We start from the raw sequence: 27,457 nt of genomic DNA on the forward strand, positions 1-27,457 counted from the left end.
ATTTGAATTATTTGACTCTGGTTTTGATACTAGTTTCAATGATTGGTGATTTTACTCCCAGGTGGAGTAGTGAGATATGTTGTTTTGGTATTGTTTGAAGCTCAGAGTGATGCAAACGGGATGTTTGGGAAGCTTTCCGTTGTATGCTGAAAACCTGCGAACGACGCAGATGGGATGTTTGGGAGCGTGCTAGGTTGTATACTTGAACCTCCAAGCGACGCAGGCTACGGTCTGGGGAGCGTTTGGTTGTATCAATCCTCTGAGCTCATGGCCCGGACCTTTTGATGTTATTTGTGAGGGGAGTAACGAGGTAGTCGTTGAGTAGCTTCATACCACAAATCGTCTCTCTCGAGGGAGTGCTCGGCAGTGCTGTTCATTGTGTCTTGTAACATGCATATGTGAGCATTTGTGTTGCATTGCAACCACTAAATATTCCATATTGGATGAGATTTTTATGGAAAGCCAACGACCCAAGATATCAAGAGCTCCAATCTGGAATGATGAGATTTTTCTGGGAAGCCAACGACCCAAGATATCAAGAGCTCCAATCTGGATTGAGAAAACTGATTGTCTCTCCTTTTGTCCCTTGGATTGTCTCTCAGAATGACCCTCGGAGAATTTTGAGCTAACTTGAGTTGTTTTGCAAATATACGGTAATCACGGACGATTACTTTCTTTCATGAAGGAGGGATTTCACAAACTACTTGTCACAAATTGCTGACATGTCAAGCCATTGAAGAACAGAGCTGACTTGCAGACCCCGATCAAGGGGCCTAAACCCTAAAAATAAGCGAACGAAGAAGAAGTTCCTACCAACTTATGGGACCCCGTCCGATGGGGCCCAAGTGACACAAGAGAATAAAATAAAGCAGGACCGACACACATACACAAAGACTTGCACAGAAACTGAGGACGTGGCAGCTGTACGGACAGTTCTGATTTTGCGCTAACTCCTGACCTGGTAGCCTGTATGGATTTTCGCGTTTCACGCAGACAACCTGTACGGATTTTCGAGATTTGCACTGGCTGATTTTCAGCACCAGCTTTTGGGCCAATTGCTTTTGAGTTCGAAGTTTTTCACTATAACTGCTTTTAATGACCAAGGGCCTTTAAATATGAGACTAGGGCTCATTCTCTAGCACTCTTCTGCGAGAAGGTGCACAACGTGGAGTACCGGCTTGTACTGTGTTGATGCAATATAAAGAAATACCAAAAGGGGCGCTAAGGTTTGGGACCAATACTCTCTGGGGTGGAATTCCGCCACTCCGTGTCATCTCTCTCTTTCAGTTCAGTTGTTATTGAACTGCTAAAAGTCTGTTCTTTTCTATTGGCACGTGGTGTCCGTCTTGTGACAGTGGTATCAGAGCGTCAGGCATGTGCTTTTCTGAAAGCATACCGGTCCTACAAAAGAGCAGATACAGCAAAACAGAGACTGCTCGAATTTTATTTGAAGTATCTTCAGGTCTCGACCCTGGACACTCCCACCCTTACTTCATCGCGCATCGGGCGCACTCCCTTCTTCATCGCTCTGTCTTGCAAGGCACAAAGCCAAAAAGAACCCAAGACATGGCATTCATGGATTCAGCAAAATATTTACAGTTTCTTCTCGACGAGCTTCACGACATTCTTTCGCGGCATCCTCAGCAGAACCTTTCGATGCTGCAAAGTTTTCAACAATTTTTGAATTCCTCTGATACCTCAGGTGGTACCTCCTCCTCCAGCAACTAGAAAGTACGAGGGCTTAGAAAGTACGAGGGCTTCCAACCGGCAACCTTCCCAGCTGTCTGTGCTGATTTTGGGGGGGTCTTCAAGAATATGGTGCAGCCATCTGACCCCGATCCAATGCAACCGCCTTTGCCCCCACCACCACCGCCACCAGGCTACAATGGTTAGAGCCCATATGATACCCTTATTATCCGTACCTGGGATACGCGCCTAACCAACCCAAAGATTTCAAGGATGGCAGCACGACAGTCAAATTTTTCACTTTTTCCGAGGTGAAAGATCGGAAGAAAGCATTGCAGTTCTTGCAGCAATTCGACAACATCTATGCTTTGAGGAACTATACAAAAGAATCAAATATTTCTCGAGTCGCGGGATTTCTTAAAGATAATGCTATGCAATGGTGGAGCTCAATCGCGACAACCGCATGCTCAAAGGACCTGGCAAGCTTTCAAGACAGCTTTTGCACGTAGTTACATGACTTCTATGTTCAAAGTCCAGATTAGGTCAGAATGGGGCAACTTGAAAATGCTTGCCACAGAGACCATGGAGGACTATAACCAAAGGCTTCTCGACATCTACCTTCTAATGTCCTTCCTTAAGTTCATGCCCTTGGAGGACCAGTGCGAGCGCTACACCATTGGATTACCATCACCATTGCAGAATATTGTTCGTCCAAGCAAGTTTCAACCATGCAAAAGCTTATGGACCATGCCGCGGTCGGCTACAAAATGATGAAAGGAAAGTTGGAGTTTACCACGGAAGCAACTCCGACCACTAACCAGAACTCCCGGCAACAATGAACAAATTCTCGGGAATCCCGTGAAAACCAACCTCAACGGCCTCGTCTGACACACCGTCAACGAGACGCCTTGTTACAAGAAGGCGGATGCTTCCAATGTTTCCAAACAGAGCATACGTTCAATACATGTCCTGAGCGAGCCTCGACGTCCTCAGAGCAACCTTCTTCTCCCATGTCAGACAGATCCCCGGGGCCACCTCCGGCTAAGAGGGCTAGACCAGCTATTTGACTAGTACCCGATATTTATGGTATACACCTCGAGAGTTCTAATGAATTATGCAAAGCTTATGGAAAAGTCAATGGCTTGAAAGCCTTGATCTTCTTTGACCCTGGAGCTATGGAGAACTTCATCCATCCAGAATTCTTGAAGCAGATGCATTTTGATTATGACGCAGAGGGTGGAGAAATTGAAGCTCAGCTAGCCACGGGATAAACTCAGAAAGTGGTACTGCTCATTGGTGCTCTTCCAATGACTATCCAAGATTACCATGGAAAAGCCGATTTCCACATTATGAAGCTGGGCAACTGCGACATTCTCTTGGGCATGCCATGGCACAAAAAGAATGATGCGACTCTGCAGGTTCAGAAATCGAACCATCACCGTGATACAGAACGGCAAGCCAGTCATCCTCAAAGTTCGGTTGTCCGACAAAACCCTGAATGAACTCTCTAGTTGTTTTATGGTTAGATACTTTTGAACATTGTTTGAGAAAGTATTGTTTGAAATTTGTTATTTTGAACCTGTCTTGGAGCCGATTTGAACCGTTTGACTCTGGTTTTAATACTAGTTTCATTGATTGGTAATTTTACTCCCGGGTGGAGAAGTGAGAAATATTGTTTTGGTATTATTTGAATCTCGGAACGACGCAGACCGATGTCTGGGGAGCGTTTCGTTGTATGTTAGAAAACCTCGAAACGCAATAGACCGATGTCTAGGGAGCGTTCCGTTGTATGTTGAAAAACCTCCGAACGACACAGATCAATGTCTGGGGAGCGTTTGGTTGTATGCTTGAACCTCCAAGCGACGCAGACTGCGGTCTGGGGAGCGTTTGGTTGTACAATCCTCTGAGCTCATGGCCCGAACCTTTTTAGGTTATTTGCGGAGGGAGTGACGAGGTAGTCGTTGAGTAGCTTCATACCGCAGACCGTTTGTCTCGAGGGAGGTCTCAGCAGGGTTGTTTGTTGTGTCTTGTAACATACATATGTAAGCATTTGTGTTCCATTGTGATGTGCCAACTACTTAATATTCCTAACTGGATGAGATTGCTTGGGTATGTAATTTTAGTACATCAAGACACCCGTGGAAGATCAGTGCGGTCTGGGTGTGATGGCTAAATTTACTACGCCGGAATATCAAGAGTTCCGATTTGGACAAAAGGAGCAAACTCCTTGATCAAAAGAGCCAAGAGGAGAAGCCAACTCCTTAACAAAAAGAGCAAACCGATTGTCCCTCAGATTGTCCCTTCGAATGACCCTCGAAAATCTTTGAGCTAACTTGAGTTGTTTTGCAGATATTGTTGTAATCGCAGACAATTACTTTCTGTCAAAAAGGGGGGATGTCACAAATTGATGATGTGTCAAGCCATTGAAGAACGGAGCTCACTTGCGGATCCCGACCGAGGGGCCTAAACCCTAAGAATAATCGGACGAAGAAGAAGTTCCTACCAACTTATGGGACCCCGTCCAATGGGGCCCAAGTGACACAAGAGAATAAAATAAAGCAGGACCCACACACACACAAAGACTTGCGCAGAAACTGATGATGTGGTAGCTGTACCGACAGCACGGATTTTACGCTTGCTGCCGCAGCCTGTACGGATTTTTGCGCTTCACGCTAACAGCCTGTACGGATTTCCGTGATTTGCGCTGGCTGAATTTCAGCGCCAACTTTTGGGCCAGTTGCTTTTGAGTTTGAAGTTTTTCATTGTAACTGCTTTTAATGGCCAAGGGCCTTTAAATATGAGGCTAGGGCTCATTCTCTGGCACTCTTCTGGGAGAAGGTGCAAAACGTGGAGTACCAACTTATACTGTGTTGATGTAATATAAAGAAATACCGAAAGGGGCGCCAAGGTTTGGGGCCAATACTCTCTGGGGTGGAATTCCGCCACTCCATGTCGCGTGTCGTCTCTCTTTCAGTTCGGTTGTTATTGAAGCGCTAAAAGTCTGTTCAGTCTGTTCTTTTCTATTGCCACGTGGTGTCCGTCTTGTGACACTACTGACGTGTCAAGCCACTAAAGAACGGAGCCGGCATGCTCATCCCGACCGAGGGGCCTAAACCCTATGTGAAGAGAAGAACAAGCAGCAGAAGAAGTTTTACCAACTTGCAAAGACTTGCCGAGAGGCCTATTTAGAGGTTCCCACTAACTTATGCGACCACGTCCGATGGGGCCAGGGGACCTAAAGAGATTAAATAAAGCAGGACCTCTCTCTCTCTCTCTCTCTCTCTCTCTCTCTCTCTCTCTCTCTCTCTCTCTCTCTCTCTCCAACTCCCTTACGAACTCATGATGTGGCATCCTGTACGGACTGCCTAAAAATTCCGCTGACATGCTGACATGGCAGGAGTGTACGGACAGTTCCGCGTTCCACGCGCTGTCGTGGCAGAAGTGTACGAATTTCCCCTGATTTGCGTTGGCTGCTTTTGGGGAGGCCAAATGCTTTTAGAGCGTGAAGCTTTTTCGTATAACTGCTTTTCATGGCTAAGGGTCATTAAATACGAGTCAAGGGCTCATTCTCTGACATGCTCCAGTGGACTTCATAAAATGTGGGGATAGTCATTGGCATGTCTGCATAAAATGTGAAAAGTGATGTCAATCCAGAGTGAGGGCATCAAAACATCTGCAAAGGATCAATGTAGTCATAATGATCAAGGTTCATGTGTAAGATCTCAACGGGGATAGTGATGTGTATGATTGTCCAACGACTTGTATATTTGTGTGAGTGCATGATTGGAAGTGATTAAATGCAAGTAAGCATGGAGTCAATGTCTATTGAGTCTGTTTTGCAAGCGTAATCGAGGACGATTAATTTTCTTTTGATGAGAGTATGTCACAAAAGTGATGACGTAGCTAGAACCCATTGATCAAAGACACACACACACAAATTGCAAGATGAATATGTGGTAGTTCGTACGTGGCATCCCTGAAAATCAAGCGCAATTTGCGATGAGTTTACGTAATGATGATGTGGCAATTTGGCCATGTGTTTGGCGCCTCATATTTGAGCAATTGCTTTTGGGGGCAGTGCCAACTTTTTATATCAATTTCTTTTTGGCCAAGTGCCTTTAAATATGAGCCTTGGGGGTCAGTTCTCGCAAACCACTGCATGATTGCACATCTATAGAGTGACTTCTTGGCAATTCTATTGTGGATTATTTAATATAAAAATAAGTATCATAAGGGGCACCAGACTCTAGAGCCAATGCTTTTGAAAGTGGAACTCCGCTTGTCTACCATGGAGTGTTTGTTGTTTCAGTTCAGATCGGTGATTGTTGCAGTGATTTTACCGCCTTGTCAATGCCAAGCCAGTTTCATGCATAAACTACAATATAAGAGGAAACCTTCTAACATATGTACACGAGAAAAATTTATCCTATCTTGGAGAAAAAGTAGTAGTCCATTTTCTTGGTTGCATCCATGACAAAAGAGGGGGTTTCTAGCTTCAAGAGAAGGACTAAATGGTTTCTAGGTTTTTTACTCCAAAAACATCTACGTAGAAAGAGAGAGAATTAGCTTATTGAAGGAGAGAAGGTAGATGTAGAGGGACGTGGTAGAGGTAGTGGAGTCTTTTTGGGCAAATGTTGGACTATAAACTCCGGTGAAGCCTGAGTGAGGGAGAAAGGATTGTATTTATAAGTGAAGTTGCCTCAAGAACACAAGAGAAAGTGAGGGAGCTTTGCAACAAGTGTCCTTCCACCTGTCCTAGAATCTTCTAGAGCCTTCTACAACCTTCCTTTGGAAAACTACCAACAAAAAGAAACATCAATATGGCTATCAAAACAAATCTCTTTTCAAGTACAATACAATTCTAGCCTTAGAAAATCAATATAAGATTCCTATAAAGAGATAAAAACATTTCATGCAATCAGTCCACGTATACATATGAGCAATCTTTTGTGATTATGCCATCTTATTGATTGTAATTATCTTTTCTGACGGGATCTAGTCCACAGTCCACGGCATCAATCCTTTCTTTGTGCAAGTTTGACCCCAATATACAAGAGTTTTCAAGTCCACAGAGTGCACTATATTTGTTCTTAATCCACAGTGTGGATCCAACATAACTTGTGACTACTCATCGATGGTCATCTCATATGTCACGTGACACATCCAACCCTATGTGTCCGTGGACAAGCTACAGCACGACAAGGGTTCAGCCAGTCCAGTCAATCTAGATTTAGAAGTGATCTGGCACTTTTGTGAGTCTGTTCGCAGACCGTGCATGCCCAGACACTTTGAGTAGATGCATATCCTCTGGTTGCACACACCATGATCATAAGCATTCCCATCAGAATCCTTCCAAGGGAATTTTCCAATGCATTTAGCCTATTTTCCCTATTTTTGACTTTTTCACTTATTAATTTGAGCGACTTCTGTTGGAAAGTAGGTAGGGCAAATTGAGTAAGTTTGTATATAAGCAAACCTAGGCTAGCACTAATTGGCAAAAGAAGAAGGAGAGCATCAGGCATTCACGTGCAACAGGCCCTCTGGAAACACTTCTCAGCAAGACCAACCCTTGGGCCAAGTTCCCAGCCCTAGCGTTTTCAACAAGGTGCTCATAGCCATCATCACCCTCAGCCTAGCGTTTTCAGCAAGGATCCATCGCCACAAATCCCCCCCCTTGGCTAGCGTTTCCATCAGAAGGACTCCATCGCCAAAAGACTACAGGACCTAGCGTTTTCATCAAGCAACCTCAGCCATACTGTTTCCAGAAACCCCAAGTCGCCCCCTTTGCATAGCGTTTTTCAGCAGATAAAGCATCACCAGATTTCAGCACTAAAGACCAGTAAAACCAGCGAATTTCAGCCATCAGACATCAGCCCACATCAACGTTTTTGGTTCCAACCATTTTCAGCCATTAGCGTTTTTGGGACAGCAAGAGATTTGCATCATATTTCAGCTAGTAGCGGTTTTGGACAGCACTTAACTTGCATCAGTTTTCAGCCGTAGTGTCAATCTCGTCATCCCCGTCGTCGACCTAGACATAGCCTAGGATTGCATCAGTCACATGCATTCACTTTGTACCAGTTTGTGCAATCAATCGTAGACCACTCTCGCCAACGAGAGGGGGGCCTTCGCAAGACGGTTTTACAACGGTCTAGTGTCGTATTCTCCTCTCTCTATCTCTCAGTCTCATACACTCTCATGCACAGTGTCCATTCACTTTGTTAGTGATCATTGCACTCTCTCATTAAGAACGGAAGGCTCTCCCTTCCATAAGAACAAGAGGAACCTTGAGCACATTACAGAGCACTCATCTTGAGAAAAGAACAACATTCATTCCGCTCCACCTTATGTTGGTATCAGAGCTTTGGCAATGTTCTATACCACTCAAGGAAAGAACCACAAGAATCACAAGAATTTTTTTGCTTGTTGCGGTCGCACGAACCCAAGTTCCCTTGGGCGTGTCGATTCCTAATCATGTTTTTGAAGAGTGACAGGAATCCCAGGAAAGGACTTGTCCAACCTCCCCTTGTGCCTCTTTTCACTCATTGAGAGCGGACCGTGCACTTAGCAGCCGGCCAATCGACGTGAGGTGGGAAAAAGCAACCTTGGTGTGAGTGCAAGGCCGCCAAGGGGTGTGCCCGCGGAAAAGAGCAGAACTCGGGTGAAGAGAAGATCCTTCTCAAACACAGATTGCAAGCGAAAGAAAACCCTCAAGAACCTCAAGAACCCAAGAACCCAAGTTCCTCGTGAACTTAAGAACCCAAGACCACAAGAACCCACGACTTCAGTGGATGGTCATCACTCGAAGCGGATTGGATACTTCGCTTGGAGGTGATGAGCATGAGAGATGTCACAAAGTGATGATGTGGCGGACAGCAGAAACCCTAATTTCTGCCAGAAACCCTAAAATTCCTGCAAACCCTAATTTCTGCCAGAAACCCTAATTTTCGGAAATCGCAGAGGCGGATTATTTTTTTATTTTTATTTTTTTAAATTTGGAAAATGATGAGCGACGCAAATTTCGCTTTTTCTCTACTTAAATGAGAAAGAGAGAGAGAATGCTTTTGCTTTCATGTTTTGACTCTCTGTGAGAGAGAGAGAGAGAGCAATTGCTTTTGATTTGAAGCTTTTGGGGCTCTGCTTTTGGGCATCCCTTGTAACCTTTAAATTAGTGGTGAGGGCCTCACTTCTCAGAGCATCTGGACGCAGAGTCTGAGAGTGAAACCCTAACCGCTCTTTTGTACTTTGATGATTGATTAATATAAAAAGAAATACCGAAAGGGGCGCCAGTCTTTGGGGCCAATATCTCTAGGCACGGAACTCCGCCGGACCAGTGCAAATCTATTGTGATCTGTGAATTGTTTTGAAGTGGTTATTTGGTACTGTCGCGGTTGATTCTTGACTTGGAGTGTCCAAGTTTGTTACAAGAGAGGCGAAGAAGAATTTTCCCCACCAGGAGGTTTTTCCGACCCTCCCCCTTCCCCATCTACGCCAAGGATTGCACTAACTCCTATGGAGAAGTTCACGCAGTTGTTTATGGACAACAAGTTCGAATGCGAAGCATGAAAAGTAGCAAGAGAAGCAGACAGAAAGGCCTATGAAGAAGAAATGGCAAACATAGATCATGAATACGAAGAAAGCATGGCAGCCATAGAGCGTAAGTATGACTTGGAAGACAAAGAAAGACAAGCCAAATTGGATCGCGAGAACAAAGCAAGACAAGCAGAATTTGATCGCGAGAACAAAGCCATCAAAGAAAAGAGCGACCAACACATGAAAGAATTCTTGCGACTCTTTTCTCAAGTTCAAGCACAGATGCAAGAGATTCGAGAAAAGGAGACTCTCTCAGTCTCTTCTTCTCCAAAGCATGACACACATGATTTGCATGATGATGATTTGAATGACAATGATAAGCATGATGATTCGCATGAGAATGATGAGCATGATGATTTGCATGATCCAGATGTGATTTCTCACAAGCATGATGATTTGCATGATCAAGATGTGATTTCTCACTATCATGATGAGTTGTATGAAGATGATGTGATTGTTCACAAGGATGATGTGTTAGTTGATGCTTTTTCTAGCGAAGCTAACCTCGTTGCAGATTCGATCAATCACGAAGGATCGATTTTGGCTCTCAAGCCTAGGTCCAAAGCACCCCTTTAGGAAGAACCGATCTTGGCTCTCGAGCCTCGGTCCACAGAACCCTCATAGGAAGTATTATGTGTTCGCATGATTCATACGCACGCATTGTTCGAGTGTTTCATTCGTGATCAGTTCCTATATTTTCGTCAACGTCTTTGTGTGATCCCTTTTCCTAGGCATGACATATTGTGCGTTGAGCACGTGTCACTCATGAATGAGCACGAATGTATGCGGATTGTTCATGAAAAGCTGAAAAGTATGCATTCAAGGACGTCATATTCCATGTCTCTTCCTTGGCATGACACATGTGTAGAAAGAGCACATGAAAGTATGAGCACCAAGCATGGGCATTTCCGTTGTGAATTGCCAGAGTTGATTGATTTAGATCAGCACAACAAGATTCGATCTCATTGTTTGCGTGTGTGTGGTGAACGGGTTAGCACTCCGTCTCTTTGTTCATCTACATTGCATGCACAGTCTTTGAGGAAGACAATATTTTTTCCACTCACTTTACATGAAATAGGTATGTTCATGGTTTTGTGTTGGAAATGGTTTCAGGAGTTTTCAGCCATGGAGATTCTTGAAGAAGAAAGAGGCTTGACTCTCGACGAAGTTGAAGCGTTGAAAGAGCCACAGAAGACTTTGTGTCGCTTTCGGCGCAACACAAAGAAGCAAACGTTGCAAACCTTTATGAAATTCAAGTACCGCACGACCCACACATCATAGTGGGCCGGTGAAGAGTCCCTTCCAGGATTCCGGATGCTATTGGCGATCTCCCTCGACGCCATACAGTTCGTTACCAGTACATCAGTTTGAAAAGGAGGGGATGTCACATGACACATCCAACCCTATGTGTCCGTGAACAAGCTACAGCACGACAAGGGTTCAGTCAGTCAAATCAGTCCAAATTTAGAAGTGATCTGGCACTTTTGTGAGTCTGTTCACAGACTGTGCATGTCCAGACACTTAGCATATCCTCTGGTTGCACACAGCATGACATAAGCATTCCCATCAGAATCCTTCGGGGGAATTTTCCAGTGCATTTAGCCTATTTTCCCTATTTTTCACATTTTTTACTTATTATTTTTAAGTGACTTTTGTTGGAAAGTAGGTAGGGCAAATTGGGTAAGATAATATATAAGCAAACCAAGCTTAGCACTAAATGGCAGATGAGCAAGGAGAACAACAGGCTTCGGCGACGGGTTGCACTCTCTCATTAAGAACGGAAGGCTCTCCCTTCCATAAGAACAAAAGGAACCTTGAGCACAGTTCGGAGCACTCACCTTGAGCAAAGTTCAAACATTCATTCCACTGCACCTAACAGGCAGAGGCATCAGTGTGCCAAGCACAGCCCAGTGGGTCACTATGCAAATACATGGCTGCCTTGTGGGTTTTCTGAACATTTATGTGCGCAACCATGCCAGTGCACGGGCTGAGTTTTGGTCACATTTGGTGGAGTCACTACCTCATGCAGAGTAGTGGTGCATTGGGAGGGGGGGAGATTTCAACATGCTTGAGGATCCCTCGGACAAGATTGGGGGCAATCATGCTACTATACATGGGACTGAGTTGGCTGTTTGGAAACGGCTATGTATCACCTTGCGGATTTTGAATGTATGGCATCATGCTGGCTTTGCACGGTCCTCAGACAGCCTCTTTTTCTTCGAATCTGACCGCAAAGTAGGAGGAGTGAATCTATCCAGAATAGATCGCTTCTATGTTAGTGTCACTTATGTGACTTGGGTGGTTCAGTAGGCATTTGGGCAGGGACTACTTTCTTTGATCACAATCAAGTGATCCTTACCCTGGCAAACAGGCAGAGGAGTGGCAATGTTATTTTACGCATCCCTGAGAGGATTTTGCTAGATACAACGCTTAGAGAGCAGATTCTTGCAATGTTGATCGAGAGTTTGGACGCACAGGGGACGTCGCTGCTAGAGCGGCCAATGTGTTGGGTTAGAGGCTTAAATAACCCCTTTTTGTACATTTTTATACTTTGTCCAGGTTCATATTGAACCTGGACACATTTTTTAAAGGTCACTTATAATAAAAGTGGGAAAACCCAAAACTCACTTATTGAGTTTTCCCCAAAAACGTGAGCTCTCTCTCTCTCCCTCTTCTTCTTCTGCTAGTGCTTCCTCTCCTGTTGCTCTTCACCTCCCCTCTCTGCACACACACTACACTTCCTCGTGTGCTCTTTCACTTGCACACACCCCCGCGCGCTCATCAACTGGTATCAGAGCCCATTTAGGGTTCGGCCAAAAACCTGCAAATGTTGATTTTTAGCCAAGAGAATTAACTTTGACGCGAAGAGTTGCCGTTTCATCGCCAAGGGATCGTCCCCGGACACTAGAGAGCTCCTGGCAACCCAAATTGACCTAAAACATGCTGAAATTAGGTCAAAAACAGGAAATTACAGGTTATGACAGCGAATGATGTATTAAGGTGTGGGAATACTTTTGCTAAGTCCCCGCTACCCGGAAACCTTGAAATTGCCGAAAAACAAGCCCTAAAACAGGTGTTTTAAGCAAATTTCAGATTTACGCAGGTTTTTGCAAGTGTTTTTATGGTGCGATTACATTGGGGAAAGTGCAAATTGATGCAATCTACGCACGTTTGACAAATTTTGTCTATGTATGACCATTTGTGGCTCAATTTCATGCAATTTTGATGCTACAAATTGGAGCTTTTGTGCTTACATGCTTCTAAAGGCTGTGTTTTAGCCTTATGTATGTCCTGTGAGGATAAAAACAACCAAAATTGTTGTTTTTGGGCACAAATTAGCTCGCTGAAATTTTCTGCGCAGAAAATTCAGAACTCGATTTTTGTGCCTAAACTGACCCGTTTTGCCTCGAATTGCTCCTGTGACTATTTGGAGTTGTTGTACACACTCCTGTGAGGCTGTACTTCGTTTTTGGTGCGTTTTGCCAAAAATTTCAGCAAGTTATCTCTCCTTTTGTGCAACTATGGCGTCATCCTCCTCGGACGTGAAGAATCTCTTTGAGATCCCGCGCTTCGAAGGTACAGGTTTTGACCTATGGAAGGACAGAATTCAAGGAATTCTCTTCCTTAAAGACTGTGACAGGGCATTAGAGGAACACAAGCAAGAGGACATGTCTGATGATGCATGGGCCACTTTGAACAAGAAGGCCATTACTTACATAAAGATGGCCGTTTCTGACGAGATCTTGGTAGATCTCAAAGGTCTTATGACTGCTTTTAGTTTGTGGGCAAAGTTGAAGGCAACGTATGAAAATACAACGCCAATCAATCAAGTGCATTTGATGCGAAAACTTGTTGGCATGCAATTGGATGAGTCAAAGAGCGCTGCAGAGCACTTGTCGTCGTTTACGAGTACTTTGTCGCAGTTGCAGGATTCAGGCATGCCTCCCTTTGATGATAAGCTGAAAGCTATCTTCTTGCTTATGACTCTACCTGATTCTTGGGAGACATTGGTGGTTTCACTATCTAATAACCCCAATCTGACCTTTGATGGTGTTAGGGGTTCTATTCTCAATGAACTATGCACAGAGGAGTAAGAGTAAGAGCAAGGAAAGGGGAAATGCCAGCAAAGGGAAGGGTGATGTGACATGCTATCAATGTGGTAGGAAAGGTCACAAGAAGCCTGATTGCAGGTATTATAAGGCAGAGTTAGAAAGAAAGAAGAATGGCGGAGACAAAAAGAAAGAGAAGAAAGAAGTCAAGACAGATGCACAGGACAGCTCTAAGGACAAGGAGAAGGCCAATGTGGCCTCTAGTGTTGTTATTGAGGAGTTGTCAGATGTAGAGGACATCCTATGTGCTACTTTGTCAGCTGATGATGCTCATGAGTTTGATGCCTCTCTCTATGTTCATACACAGGACATGCAGATCACTAAGAGTGATCTTATTGATGCTTTGTTAACTGTGAATGATGCATTGTCCCACACTTGGATTGTTGATTCCGGTGCTTCATTTCATGTGACTCCTATCAAGGAGTGTTTCTCTACTTTTGATGCGGACAAGCGTGGCCATGTATACCTTGGAAACAATCATGCATGTTCCATTGAGGGTATTGGCACTGTACATCTCTCCATAGATGGCACAAATGAGCTTGTCTTGCATGATGTTCGATATGTGCCGGGAATCAAGAAGAGTCTGCTTTCTGTTGGTCAGATGGATATGCATGGTTACAGCATCTTGTTTGAGAGAGGGTCATGGAAAATGACTAAAGGCTCAAGGCTGATTGTAAAGGGCACAAAGAAAGGGACACTTTACTGCATGCATGGAAAGGCCGTGTTGGGCAAGTTTATTGCATTGGTTGAAATTAACTCTCACATGGAGTTGTGGCACAAGAGGCTTGGCCATATGAGCCAATAGGGCCTTTCTAAGCTTTATACTTTGAACAAGCTTGATACTAAAGGCACAAAGCTTGACTTTTGTAATGAATGTCAATATGGCAAGCAGGTAAAGCGTTCTTATTACTCTGGTGTCTCTCGTAAATCTTGTGTGCTTGATCTTGTACATTCCGATGTATGTAGCATGCCTACTAAGTCTATGGATGGTGCATATTATTTTGTATCCTTTGTTGATGATCATTCTAGGAAAATTTGGGTTTATTTGCTTAAGTCTAAGGATGAAGCCTTTGCTGCGTTTAAGAGATTTCATGCATTTGTGACCACCCAAATTGGTAGAAAGCTAAAATGCTTGCGTACAGACAATGGGGGGGAGTACACAAGTGCTGAATTTAACAAGTTTTGTGAAAATTTGGGCATTAAGAGGGAGCTTACTGTGCCATACAGCCCCTCTTCTAATGGTGTGGCTGAAAGATTCAATAGGACACTTTGTGAGAGGGTGAGATGCATGCTGTCCACAGCTAATCTCTCTCATGGATTTTGGGAAGAAGCTTTGAAAACTGCAGTGCATATATGCAATCGATCCCCTCACATGTCTTTGAAAGGTGACATCCGTGAAGAGGTTTGGTCCGGCAAGCCTGCTTCATATGATCACTTACGCATTTTTGGTTGCGAAGCTTTTGTGCATGTTAGACCTTAGTTGAGAAGCAAACTAGATGCAAAGTCCATTAAAGGCTTCTTCATGGGATATGGTGAAGAAGACGAAATGGGTTACAGGATTTGGTTACCTCAGCTCAAAAGGGTTGTACGCAGCCGGGATGTTGTTTTTAATGAAGCAAGGCTGCTTCAAAACAATTGTGCCTCAAAGCATGACCATAAAAGGGTGAAATTTCAGCATGACCAGCCACCTGTTAGGCCTATTTTTGACCCTCAGGATGCACCACAAATGGCTGAAAATGTAGATGATCCAATGGTGTTTGAGCCAGATAATGTTGGACAACAAATTGAGGCTCCTGAAGGGCATTTGCAGCCAAGAAACAATGCAGAAAATGGTGCTGAAAATGATGTACAGCAGCCCATTGTTGATGATTTTGTAGTGCCACCTAATGTAAACCCATTGCCGGATAATGTGGATCACTGGGTGAGGCGGTCTACACGTCAAAGACGGCCTGTGAGTCGATATGACTCCTCTTTGCATTACATTATGTTGACAGATGAGGGAGAGCCTCTTACGTATAAAGAGGCAAAGACATGTGAGCACAGCGACAAGTGGGAGCTTGCTATGCAGGAAGAGATTAAAGCTTTGCATACTAATCATACTTGGGATTTGGTTGAATTGCCCAAAGGAAGGAAGGCTATTCCTAACAAATGGGTGTATAAAATCAAGACTGTTGATACAAAACCCAAGTATAAGGCAAGGCTTGTGGCAAAGGGATATGTTCAAACCAAGGGCATAGACTTTCAGGAAGTGTTCTCTCCTGTTGTGAAGATGACCACTTTGCGTGTATTGTTTGCCATTGTGGCTGCTCTTGATTTGGAAATGGACCAAATGGATGTACACACCGCTTTCTTGCATGGTGATGTGGAAGAAGAGCTTTACATGAAGCAACCCGAGGGTTTTGTTATCCCTGGCAAGGAACATTTGGTATGTATGCTCAATAGAAGCTTGTATGGCTGAAACAATCATGTAGACAGTGGTACAAGAAGTTTGATCGCTTCATGCTTAAACATGGTTACAAAAGAAGCCATGCAGACCATTGTTTGTATACCAAACGTGATGAGGATGGCAGCCCTATCATTCTTGTGCTCTATGTAGACGATATGCTGATAGCTACAAAGAAAAGAAGCATTGTTGATGCTCTTAAAGGGCAGCTCAAATCTGCGTTTTCAATGAAAGACCTTGGGGCAGCTGAACATATACTTGGAGTGCGTGTTACATGGCAAAGAGACAAGCGCCTATTGTATTTGTCGCAAGAAAAGTACATTGAAAAGGTGCTGGACAGATTTAACATGGCTGAAGCAAAGCCTCTTGGTGTGCCATTACAGCCATATGTTAAAATTTCCAAGGATGATTGTCCCCAGTCAAAGGAAGAAGCCAATGACATGCAAAGTGTGCCTTATGCTTCAGCTTGTGGTTCACTTATGTATGCTATGGTTCCTACTAGGCCTGACATAGCCCATGCAGTGGGAGTTGTGAGCCGGTTTATGGCTAATCCAGGCAGGTTGCATTGGGATGCAGTGAAGTCCATTATGAGGTACTTGAAAGGGACTAAAAACAAATGCCTCTGCTATGGTAAAGGACCAATGGAGTTGAAGGGATTTTGTGACTCTGACATGGCTGGTGATGTGGATAGACGGAAATCCACAAGTGGCTATGTATTTACTCTTGCGGGAGGTGTTGTTTCATGGTGTTCTAGATTGCAAAAGATTGTTGCATTGTCTACGACAGAGGCTGAATATATTTCAGCCACTGAGGCTTCCAAAGAAGCTATTTGGTTAGCACGCCTATGCAGTGAGTTTGGTTTGCTTGCCAAGGCACCTATGCTTGGTTGTGATAGCCAAAGTGCCATATGTCTGGCAAAGAACGCCATGTTTCATGCATGCACAAAGCATATTGATGTACGGTATCACTTCATACGAGAAGTGCTTGAGGATGGCCTTATTACATTGGTTAAGGTCCATACATCACAAAATCAAGCCGATGCTCTCACTAAGTGCTTACCCAAAGCACAACATCATCTATGCATAGAGATGGTGGGAGTCACGTAGCTTAAAGGCGCCATTTATGCCTTTAAGTGGGAGGTTGTTGGGTTAAAGGCTTAAATAACCCCTTTTTGTACATTTTTATACTTTGTCCACGTTCAATATGAACCTGGACACATTTTTTAAAGGTCACTTATAATAAAAGTGGGAAAACCCAAAACTCACTTATTGAGTTTTCCCCAAAAACGTGAGCTCTCTCTCTCTCCCTCTTCTTCTGCTAGCGCTTCCTCTCCTGCTACTCTTCGCCTCCCCTCTCTGCACACACACTGCACTTCCTCGCGTGCTCTTTCACTTGCACACACCGCCGCGCGCTCATCACGATGGCCTCAAGGAGCTTAGTCACTTCTTTCTCCAGGAGTTGACAGCACGACTAGCTGCGGCCCGAGAGAAGGAGAAGCAGCTACGTCGGGGCATTGCCTCCTTACAAAGGATGCAGGAGCATACCCAGGTAGTCCCTGAATGGAGGAACAGATGCAATAGGCTTGGCAAGAGCTTATCAGCATTGAGGAGCAGCGTCATGAGTTTGCCTACCATCGACAAGCATCTCAGTGGACCAAGGTGGACGACAAAGTAACTAGAGAGTTTTTTGAGATGGTGGGTCCTCACCATACGCGAATTCAGTGTTCACCAGTTGAGGAGACGGGATGAGACAATTGCCACAGAGCCTGAGGACATACGGGCAGTAGCTACTGACTTCTACCGAGAGCTGCTCTCGGTTGAGCTACAGTCAGAGTGCAAGCAAAACAAGACCCTCAAGAACCCAAGAACCCAAGTTCCTCGTGAACTTAAGAACCAAAGATCATAGTGCATGTCATCACCCGAAGCGGAATGGATACTTCGCATACAAGTGATGAGCATGAGAGAGGCGACGAAGAATTTTTTCGACCAAGAGGTTTTTCCGACCCTCCCCCTTCTCCATCTACGCCACGAGTTGTACCAAATCCTATGGAGGCAATGGTCAAGTCGATGTTGGACATGATGGCACGACAAGAAGCGACTCGCATTGACAAGGAGTGCGAGCGCGATGAACGCAAAGAAACAAAAGCAAACAGAAAAGCAGCTATGGAGCGTGAGCGCAAGCAAATGCGCTTGGAGGCCAAAGCAAGACGAGCGGCCTTCGAGGCCGATCGAGAGGTTCAAAGGGACCTTCACACTCAAGGATTGGTTCGACAAGTTCTGGCCTTGAAGTGTGAACCAACCAAAAGATGTTCGTAATTCTCCAAGTGGCGCAAGCCAGGATGCGGACTCCAACAACCTAGTCACAGAGAAGTTGACTTTCAGTAAGTATGATGGTAAGATGGATGCTACGGTTATTCATTCTTGGTTGCATCAATTTAATGCTTATTTTGCGACAACTAAGAAGACAGGAAATAGCAAGGTTTTGACGGCAGCTATGTACCTTGCCGGTGATGCAATCAATCGGTACCATGCATGGCAAGAGGCACAGTTAGCCGCGCACCTAGAGGAAGCCGACGAATTCACACCCCTTTCCTTCAATTGGGTTGATTTCCAAGACAAGCTCAAGGCGCGGTTTATGCCACCTCAGTACCTCACATGATTGAAGGACGATTGGCGCGCTCTCAAGCAAAATGGTATGCCGGTTATGTCTTTCTCTAATCGTGTTTTGCAGCTAGGTACCCAATTACGCAAGTCGGATGATGAGCACAAGGAGACATTCCTTTATGGATTGGACGAGTATATCAAGTACGATGTCGAGGTGCTCGATCCAATCGATCTCAACAAGGCGGTAACGATTGCTCTTGCACAGGAGATGAAGCACAACAAGGGAAAGCCTAAGGAGAACAAGACTTCCACAAGTACATCTCAGACTTCTTAGAACCCTCAGAACGGTAAGAACGGTAACTCTTCTAACCAATCTTCGAACAGTCTCTCAGAAAAGAACTCTCAAAATAAACCTAAAGGAAAGGCTAACAAAATTGCTAAACCTAAGCTTACTTCAGATGAAAAGGTAGCACAAGGAATTTTAGGAGGATACATCACGTCGGAAGAGCAAAGCACTTATTCTAAGGAAGGTCGTTGTTTTCATTGTCACATTAAGAGTCACATAAAAAGAACATATCCTAAGCTTGACTCTTAATGAATCTAAAGAGGCGAAGATTGAACGGATTCAGGAGAAGGAGACTCTCTCAGTCTCTTCTTCTCCAAAGCATGACACATGATTTGTATGATGATAAGCATGATGATTTGAATGATATGATGAGCATGATGATTTGGATGACAATGACAAGCATGATGATTTGCATGATCAAGATGTGATTTCTCACAAGCATGATGATTTGCATGAAGAAGATGTGATTGTTCACAAGAATGATGTGTTAGTGGATACTTTCTCTAGTGAAGCTAACCTCATTGCAGATGCGATCAATCACGAACCGATCTCGACTCTCGAGCCTAGGTCCAACGAACCCTTACAGGAAGTACTATGTGTTCGAATGATTTGTCAGCACGCATTGTATGAGTGTTTCATTTGTGATCGTTTCCTGTATTTTCGTCAACGTCTTTATGTGATCCCTTTTTCTAGGCATGACATATTGTACGTTGAGCACGTTTCACTCATGAATAAGCACGAATGTATGCGGATTGATCATGAAAAGCTGAAAAGTATGCATTCAAGGAAGTCACATTCCATGTCTCTTCCTTGGCATGACACATTTGTAGAGAGAGCACATGACAGTATGAGCACTAAGCATGGGCATTTTCGTTGTGAATTGCCACAGTTGATTGCTTCAGATCAGAAGAGAAAGATTCGATCTCATTGTTTGCGTGTGTGGTGAACGGTTTGGCACTCCGTCTCTTTGTTCATCTACATTGCATGCACAGTCTATTAGGACGACATGATTTTTTCCAATCACTTTACATGGAATAGGTATGTTCATGGTTTTGTGTTGGAAATGGTTTCACGAATTTTCAGCCATGGAGATTCTTGAAGAAGAAAGAAGCATGACTCTAGACGAAGTTGAAGCATCAAAGAAGCCTCATAAGACTTTGTGTCGCTTTCGGCGCGGCCCAGAGAAGCAAGCGTTGCAGACCTTTATGAAGTTCAAGTACCGAACGACCCACACATCAGGGTGGGCCGGCGAAGAGTCCCTTCCAGGATTCCGGATGATATTGGCGATCTCCCTCGACGCCATACAATTCGGTACCAGTACCTCACTTTGAAAAGGAGAGGATGTCACGTGACACATCCAACCCTATGTGTCCGTGGACAAGCTACAACACGACAAGGGTTCAGTCAGTCCAGTCAGTCTAGATTTAGAAGTGATCTGGCACTTTTGTGAGTCTGTTCGCAGACCGTGCATGCCCAGACACTTTGTAGATACATATCCGCTGGTTGCACACAGCATGATCATAAGCGTTCCCATCAAAATCCTTCAGAGGAATTTTCCAGTGCATTTAGCCTATTTTCCCTATTTTTGACTTTTTCACTTATTAATTTGAGTGACTTTTGTTGGAAAGTAGGTAGGGCAAATTGAGTAAGCTTGTATATAAGCAAACCTAGGCTAGCACTAATTGCAGAAGAAGGAGAGTATCAGGCATTCACGTGCAACAAGCCCTCTAGAGACACTTCTCAGCAAGACCAACCCTTGGGCCAAGTTTCCAGCCCTAGCGTTTTTCAACAAGGTGCTCATCGCCATCATCACCCTCAGCCTAGCGTTTTCAACAGGGATCGCCACAAATCCCCCCCCCCCCCCCCCCTGGCTAGCGTTTCCATCAGAAGGACTCCATCGCCAAAAGACTACAAGACCTAGCGTTTTCATCAAGCAACCATCGCCAAGCAACCTCAGCCATAGCGTTTCCAGAAACCCCAAGTCGCCCCCCTTTGCATGGCGTTTTTCAGCAGATAAAGCATCGCCAGATTTCAGCAATAAAGACCAGTAAAACCAGCGAATTTCAGCCATCAGACATCAGCCCACATCAGCGTTTTTGGTTCCAGCCATTAGCGTTTTTGGGACAGCAAGAGATTTGCATCAGATTTCAGCCAGTAGCGTTTTTGGACAGCAGTTAACTTGCATCAGATTTCAGCCGTAGTGTCGATCTCGTCATCCCCGTCGTCGACCTCGACATAGCCTAGGATTGCATCAGTCGCATGCATTCACTTTGTACCAGTTTGTGCAATCAATCGTAGACCACTCTCGCCAACGAGAGTGGGGCCTTCGGAGGAGGGTTTTACAACGTCTCTGGTGTCGTATTCTCTTCTCTCTCTCTCTCTCAGTCTCATACACTCTCATGCACAGTGTCCATTCACTTTGTTAGTGATCATTGCACTCTCTCATTAAGAACGGAAGGCTCTCCCTTCCATAAGAACAAAAGGAACCTTGAGTACATTACGGAGCACTCATCTTGAGAAAAGAACAACATTCGTTCCGCTGCACCTTACATCATATGCATTATTGTAGCAATCTTTTGTGATCATGCCATCTTATTGATTGTAATTATCTTTCCCGACGGGATCTAGTCCACAGTCCACGACCTCAAATTCTTTCTTTGTGCAAGTTTGACCCGAATATACAAGAGTTTTCAAGTCCACAGAGTGTGCACCATATTTGTTGGATCCACAGTGTGGATCCAATATAACTTGTGAGTACTCATGGACGGTTATCTCATATGCACTATTATAGCTATCTCTAGTTTGGAAAAAAAATTAAGATAAAAGATATGGGCTTTTAGTAGGATACAAGTTCTTCTTTTCTATTAAGTTGTGACATTATAGAAATCTCGATTTTATTTTCTAAAGGTAGAGGTGTGTTGTACTCAAAAAGAGCTTCATATGAAAAACATATTGATGTTCTTTTCTTTCAAAAAAGGGAGGTTCTAACAAGCTTCCAAAAGATTCTAGACAAATTGGATTAGCAACATCCATTGTCGCACGAAAAGAATGCCATCTTGAGCACCGGTTGCCTTATAGAAAATAGAAATGTAGACCATACTACATCCATGAATCCCCGTTTTTGGACTATGAACACATCACATCCAAGATTTCGCTAATAATGAGCTTTGGAACATATTATGTATACAATCCAGCTAATAACAATGGGTTGTGCACACATCCATAGTGTTTTGTATATGTCACGTTGGTTTACCAAATGCATATGCCATGAACTCCGACACACCAGTTCAAACACCAATAACTTGAACTCTTGACACACAGGTCCAAATCATACATAGGGAGCTCCAATTGCCCCTCTCTACTGCTCACAAGCCTCTCTCTTTGGTCTCATAGGTCATTTTGGCCTTTTGAAGACGTTTAATATAACATTTCATTTCTCTTGCTGAAGCGTGTTGCGGCAACGGCCACCAGGTAAGAAATCTCGCATCATGGCCATTGAGGCTGCTGCCATGTGTGCCATGCCGATCTCACTTCAAACATTGTTCTCATGTCCTCGTTCAGCTTGCCTTTGCCTCTGTCCCTTTCCGTGCTCTTCCATTTTCCCTTGAATCCCGATATGCACCTCCCTCCGGATTTTCATGTGCGCCAAGGCCGCTAACCGAGTATTGGTCTAGTCACTTTCCATAGCCAATAGTTGAACTTGGTTCACCTTAGGGTTAACAACTGCGAAGCCATTGCGGCGCTCTTCCCCAGCACAAAGTCGTGCCTTTGAAGGCTCCTTTGTGGCCTAGTCTCCTTGTTGTCTCTCAAAATGGCATGGCTTTTGTTGCCCCCCAGAGTCCTCCATGCAGCTAGCGTCTCAAGACGCACCCTGCAATGGTTCCTCTTGAGCTTAAAGGCCTCCCCTCCAAGTAGCATTTCATGACGCATTACCAAAAGCACTGCGCAAAAACTACTTCAAAACGCCCTGTTTGCCGAGGTGTTTCAAAACGCTATGCCTTCGTAGCTTGGCGATCTCCCCGTCCAATGCCTCACAATGGAGATCCTCCTACCGCTAGCATTTCATAACGCTGGACAAAGTTAGCCTCCCCATCTCCGAACTTTAAAACGCAATTAGAAGGAAAAAAAGTTGAAAGGTTGCCCTATGCTTCTCAACCTGCTGCCGAGTCTTCCTCTATTTTATTCCTCTTCACCGTGCACGATTCTCCTCCGGATCAACAAGCCAAGGCGTCTGATACCATGTCAAAGTCGAGATGCAGCAATGGAGAGAATGCACAGGGGAGAGAGAGAGAGAGAGAGAGAGTTTCTAAACCAACCAACTTGGAAAATGAATTAATTTATTATACAATGCGGGTTGAGGGGTAGTAAAATAAGTAAGTAGAATAAATACCTAGAGACAAAATAACCAATGGGCTCACATTGGGTCATTCACTTGAGATGAATAAACTTTAGTATCCAAGTGGCCTAGCAAATATATTCTCTCACAATGCTCTAGTCACTCCTCTTGAATGATGCACTCAAGAGTACTTATTCTAGGATCGCTCTAGAGGTATTCCATCTACGATGCATCGTCATTCCCTAATGACGTATCCTAAATATTCCCTTCTTATCGATCCACTACTTAACTAACAATTCAAATGTACACATTTAAATACAAAACATGTTTTTCCATTCAATGGAGCCGTACATACATAGCCAGTTTAGCAACAGCTTACATGGTGACACAACGTACAAATAGACTGACGTGGCAGTTTTTACATTGGAGCTTGCTTTTTGGTGCCAAATTGGAAAAGGAGATGACATTAAGAGCTTTTGGGTTCCAATTACTGATATCAAATCATTTATGATTTTGAGGCGACTATTGTATAATAAAAAAAACTGATTTTGGGCATTTGGGGCCAAGTATCTATAAAAAAGAGACGAAGGTATCATTAGCACTCAGATTGCTACCTAGAGATGGTACCCGAGATTGTGTGACAGCACAGAAAACAGTTGAAACCATGACAATTCACTAATAAATTAAAGAAATGCCAAAGGCACCACCAAGGGCGCCTAATTGAGGGGCCAATGCTTCTAAGAATAGAACTCCGCCACTCTGCCTCTTGTCCACAGTGTTATCTCAAGTTGTATGAACCGTTGATTTCATTGACTATACTACAGCCCTAATTCGTGCACCATAATGGTTTAGAATTATATTTCCGAGTCAAGGTAGGTCCACGTGTACGATACGCAGTATGGTACGCTCTCGCAGAAAGAGTACATAAAGTATAGCTATATATTTCTATGTTAAGTAACATTGGTAAAATAGAATTGATAGGATCAAAGGAAATATACACTATATTCTCAGCCATTCAATCCTCAATCCAAACCAAACATGTTTTTCCTTCAGCAAACACCATATCATCACTGAGTGTAAATTTAATGAAATGGGAGGCACCACATGCCAACTGAAAGAACAAACTAGAACAGACTTCTAGCGCTTCAATACGATTGAACTGAGAGAGAGAGAGAGAGAGAGAGAGAGAGAGAGAGAGAGAGAGAGAGAGAGAGAGAGAGAGAGAGAGAGAATCCACACGACAAAGAGTGGCGGAGTTCCACTGCGAGACTGCAATGGCCCCAAACTGTGGCACCTCTTTTGGTATTTCTTTATATTGCTTCATTAGGTACAACTTTAAGAACTATGCTCTACTTCTCCACGTGGTATAATGCCAAAGAGAACCCACACAACTTATTTAAAGGCCCTTGGCCTACCAAAAGCGTCTCTAGTGAAAGCATTGCCCCCTAGAGCAATCGGACTAAAATCTAGCACCCAAGGACTTGTCTGTACAGCGCTGCCACATCATCAAGAACTTCCATACAATCCAGCCACGTCATCAAGTCTACTAGTTTATTTGATGGGGTATTTTTAAGGGTTTTAGGCCCCTCAGCCACTGATCTGGAAGTTGGTTGGATTAGGATTTGTAATCCTAACCACTTTTGTCTTTTAGGCCCCTTGGCCAACTTCAGTAAGTTGGTAAGAACTTCTTCTGCTGGTTCTCTTAGGGTTTAGGCCCCTTGGCCAGGATCTACAAGTACAACTTTGGGAACTCTCCTCTACTTTTCCACGCGGTAGAATGCTAGAGAGAGAGAGCCCACACAACATATTTAAAGGCCCTTGGCCTACCAAAAGCATCTCTAGTGAAAAGCCTTGCACCCAAAAGCAATTGGACTAAATCTGGTGCCCAAGTGTGTGTGGAGGAGGAGGAGGGGGGGGGGGGGGGGGGGGGGGGGTGTTGTATGCCGCTCCGTTTTCCAGGGATTGTCTTCCACAAAAGGTTCTAGGCATTTGACATTTTCTCACCGACACTACCGCGTCGCGATTTTCTTTATGTGAGTAAGATATTGGGCATGTGGCGTCAGCGTAATGCTTACATGTTCCATCGTACTCATGCAGACCCGTTCCCACTCTTCAAACTTTCTCTTAAGCAATCGTTACGGTTTGCTTTGGAAGTTGGTGATATCACCGCAGAGATACATCTGCTTTCCTATGAATGTTTCTAGCTACACTATACAGCTAAGTAGTTATGTGTTCTTCCCCTTGTATATGATCCTTTCAATGGGTTTTCCTCGCTTCTAGGTTTCCCGCTAGTAAATTAATCAAATCGATTTACAAATAAAAGAGTGTGTGTTGGGCACCATACGTTAGTCCACCTTCCACGTCATGCCCTTCCGCAAATGCGGGTCAGTCCGACAATCCAACCACGTCATCAAGTCTACGCAATTTATCTGATGGAGTCTTTTTAAGGGTTTTAGGCCCCTCTGCCACTAATCTGTAAGTTGGTTGGGTTTTTGTCTTTTAGGCCCCTCGATTGGCTTCAGTAAGTTGGTAAGAACTTCTTCTACTTCTTCTGTTATGGTTTAGGCCCCTTGGTCGGGATATGCAAGTTGGCCGGGATTAGGATCAGGGAGTCCTAACGCGTCAGTGGTTTGTGACATTTAATCATGAATTAGAATATGTGTCACAATGCGTGAGTGAGGAGCAATGAGTATAGGGGTGTTTTCTCTTTTGTTTTATCTTGTTTTTCTGTGTTTTTTCTTTCCCTTTCGATGTTAAGGTCGTTGTGGGCTCTTATATTTGTGGTCCACTGATCCTATATAAGTTAAGTCATGACAATGAATATCTTACTTAACATAGTTATGAGGAAAAGACCAAAATGTACATACAATGAGTACAAGTACGTATTGATTCGAAAGTAAGACTCAAACCCAAAAGTATGAGTACCAGATCCAACCTTGTTCCATACCCCATAGTATGATTCCCAATTCCTAAGGAAGCAGCTAAAGATTGCGAACGCATTTAGCTTAGCCAAATTTTGAAGCGATAGGTCACAAAACACACAACATGGTGCTTGGGACGAGTACTTGATCGTGTGGAAGGGATAGCCTGAAAGATTCACTACTTGGGACCTATTAGAACTCTGAATGATCCATTTTATATGGGGACATCCATAATCGTGAAAATAAAATAATTTATATCCATTTCACCGTAATAAAGACCTCGTCTAGGACACTAGTCAAAACGAGTGTCTTGTGTCCAAGAGGACGTCATAATGAACGTGGCCAATGTGGAGGATCACTTATAAAAGGTCAAGGCGTCACGTAACACCGTAACAATGACCAGAGAGTGCTAGTGGGGAGCCCATGAGCTTGTGAGGCTAGCTAGGCCTACTCAAGGTCACACTCAGAGAGTGAGGCTAGATGATATGGGACACCATCTTACAAGGATCTTACGGGTGCAAACGTACATCCTCAAGAGCTAACAGCTAGGGGGTGGTCCCGGATGATGGCTATGATTAGGTGGTTCGTCCGATGATCGACCCATGTCCATAGGTGGCCAGAGACCCTCTTGCCTACGTTTAACCACATGCGATTTGGTAGATACCATTGTCTATTCAAAAAGAGATTTGGCCCATTAGCAAGCATCATGCAATACCCAAAGATGAAGCTTCACAAACAATTGTTGAGATGAGAGGAGTGCAGCATCGCCTCAAGCCACAAAGGTAATAAAGAGGATTGGGGTAGGCCGCCTATCCTTGGTAAAGGGAAGCAACCTCGCCACCGCCTATGTACTTTATTCTAGGGTCCTCCAACATGCCTAGGCTGTTGGGCACGCGGTGATAACTCTGGAGCATCATGGTTATACAACTATAGCATGTAGAACTCGAAGGCATGAGCTCGGGCTTAGACAATGATGACATTGGTTAACCATCCAATGAACCAGCACTACACCCCTTTACACTTTCCATGACACAAAGTTATGGAACATTGTACTTCTGATAGAATGATTTCTCTTGGAATTAATAAAAAATTGTGTGCATGCGTGCTTCAGTGCGTGAGTGTGTGAGTGCACGTGCAAAGAAGCGTTACAAGACCAGCGCAAAGTCAAAAAGGAACTGACCCATTTGTTCTCGTCATCATCTTTGGCTATGAAGATCTTCGGTGGAACTAGCTCCACGAGTTTGTCGAAAACTGGAAGAAAGAAGATGTCACAAACAGGATGCTTAATCAAAGAAGATGGTGAAAAAAGAACGAAAGGTTACACAGGCGGTGTTCGTGTACGCGACGTTGAAGCTCAGCGTCATCCATGCCCATTTCTCTCTCTCTCTCTAAGGTTCCCGACTCTGACAGCCCTTCCAAA

General features: G+C 44.2%; 1 protein-coding gene across 1 annotated transcript in view; it reads right to left on the reverse strand.

The window, feature by feature from the left end:
* LOC147446016 (uncharacterized) overlaps positions 1 to 27,457 on the reverse strand; it is a 58,968-nt gene that overhangs the window by 31,454 nt on the left and 57 nt on the right. Inside the window, exons 1-2 of the mRNA XM_086525332.1 lie at positions 27,360 to 27,457; positions 27,218 to 27,288 (exon numbers count right to left, since the gene is read on the reverse strand). The exon at positions 27,360 to 27,457 is cut by the window's right edge and continues 57 nt beyond it. Coding sequence (XP_086381458.1) covers positions 27,218 to 27,288; positions 27,360 to 27,411 — 123 coding nt within the window. The 5' untranslated portion in view covers positions 27,412 to 27,457. The remainder of the gene's footprint in view (positions 1 to 27,217; positions 27,289 to 27,359) is intronic.

This window comes from Adiantum capillus-veneris, chromosome 12, assembly GCF_014529385.1.
Source record: "Adiantum capillus-veneris isolate H3 chromosome 12, ASM1452938v2, whole genome shotgun sequence".
Classification (NCBI taxonomy): domain Eukaryota; kingdom Viridiplantae; phylum Streptophyta; class Polypodiopsida; order Polypodiales; family Pteridaceae; genus Adiantum; species Adiantum capillus-veneris.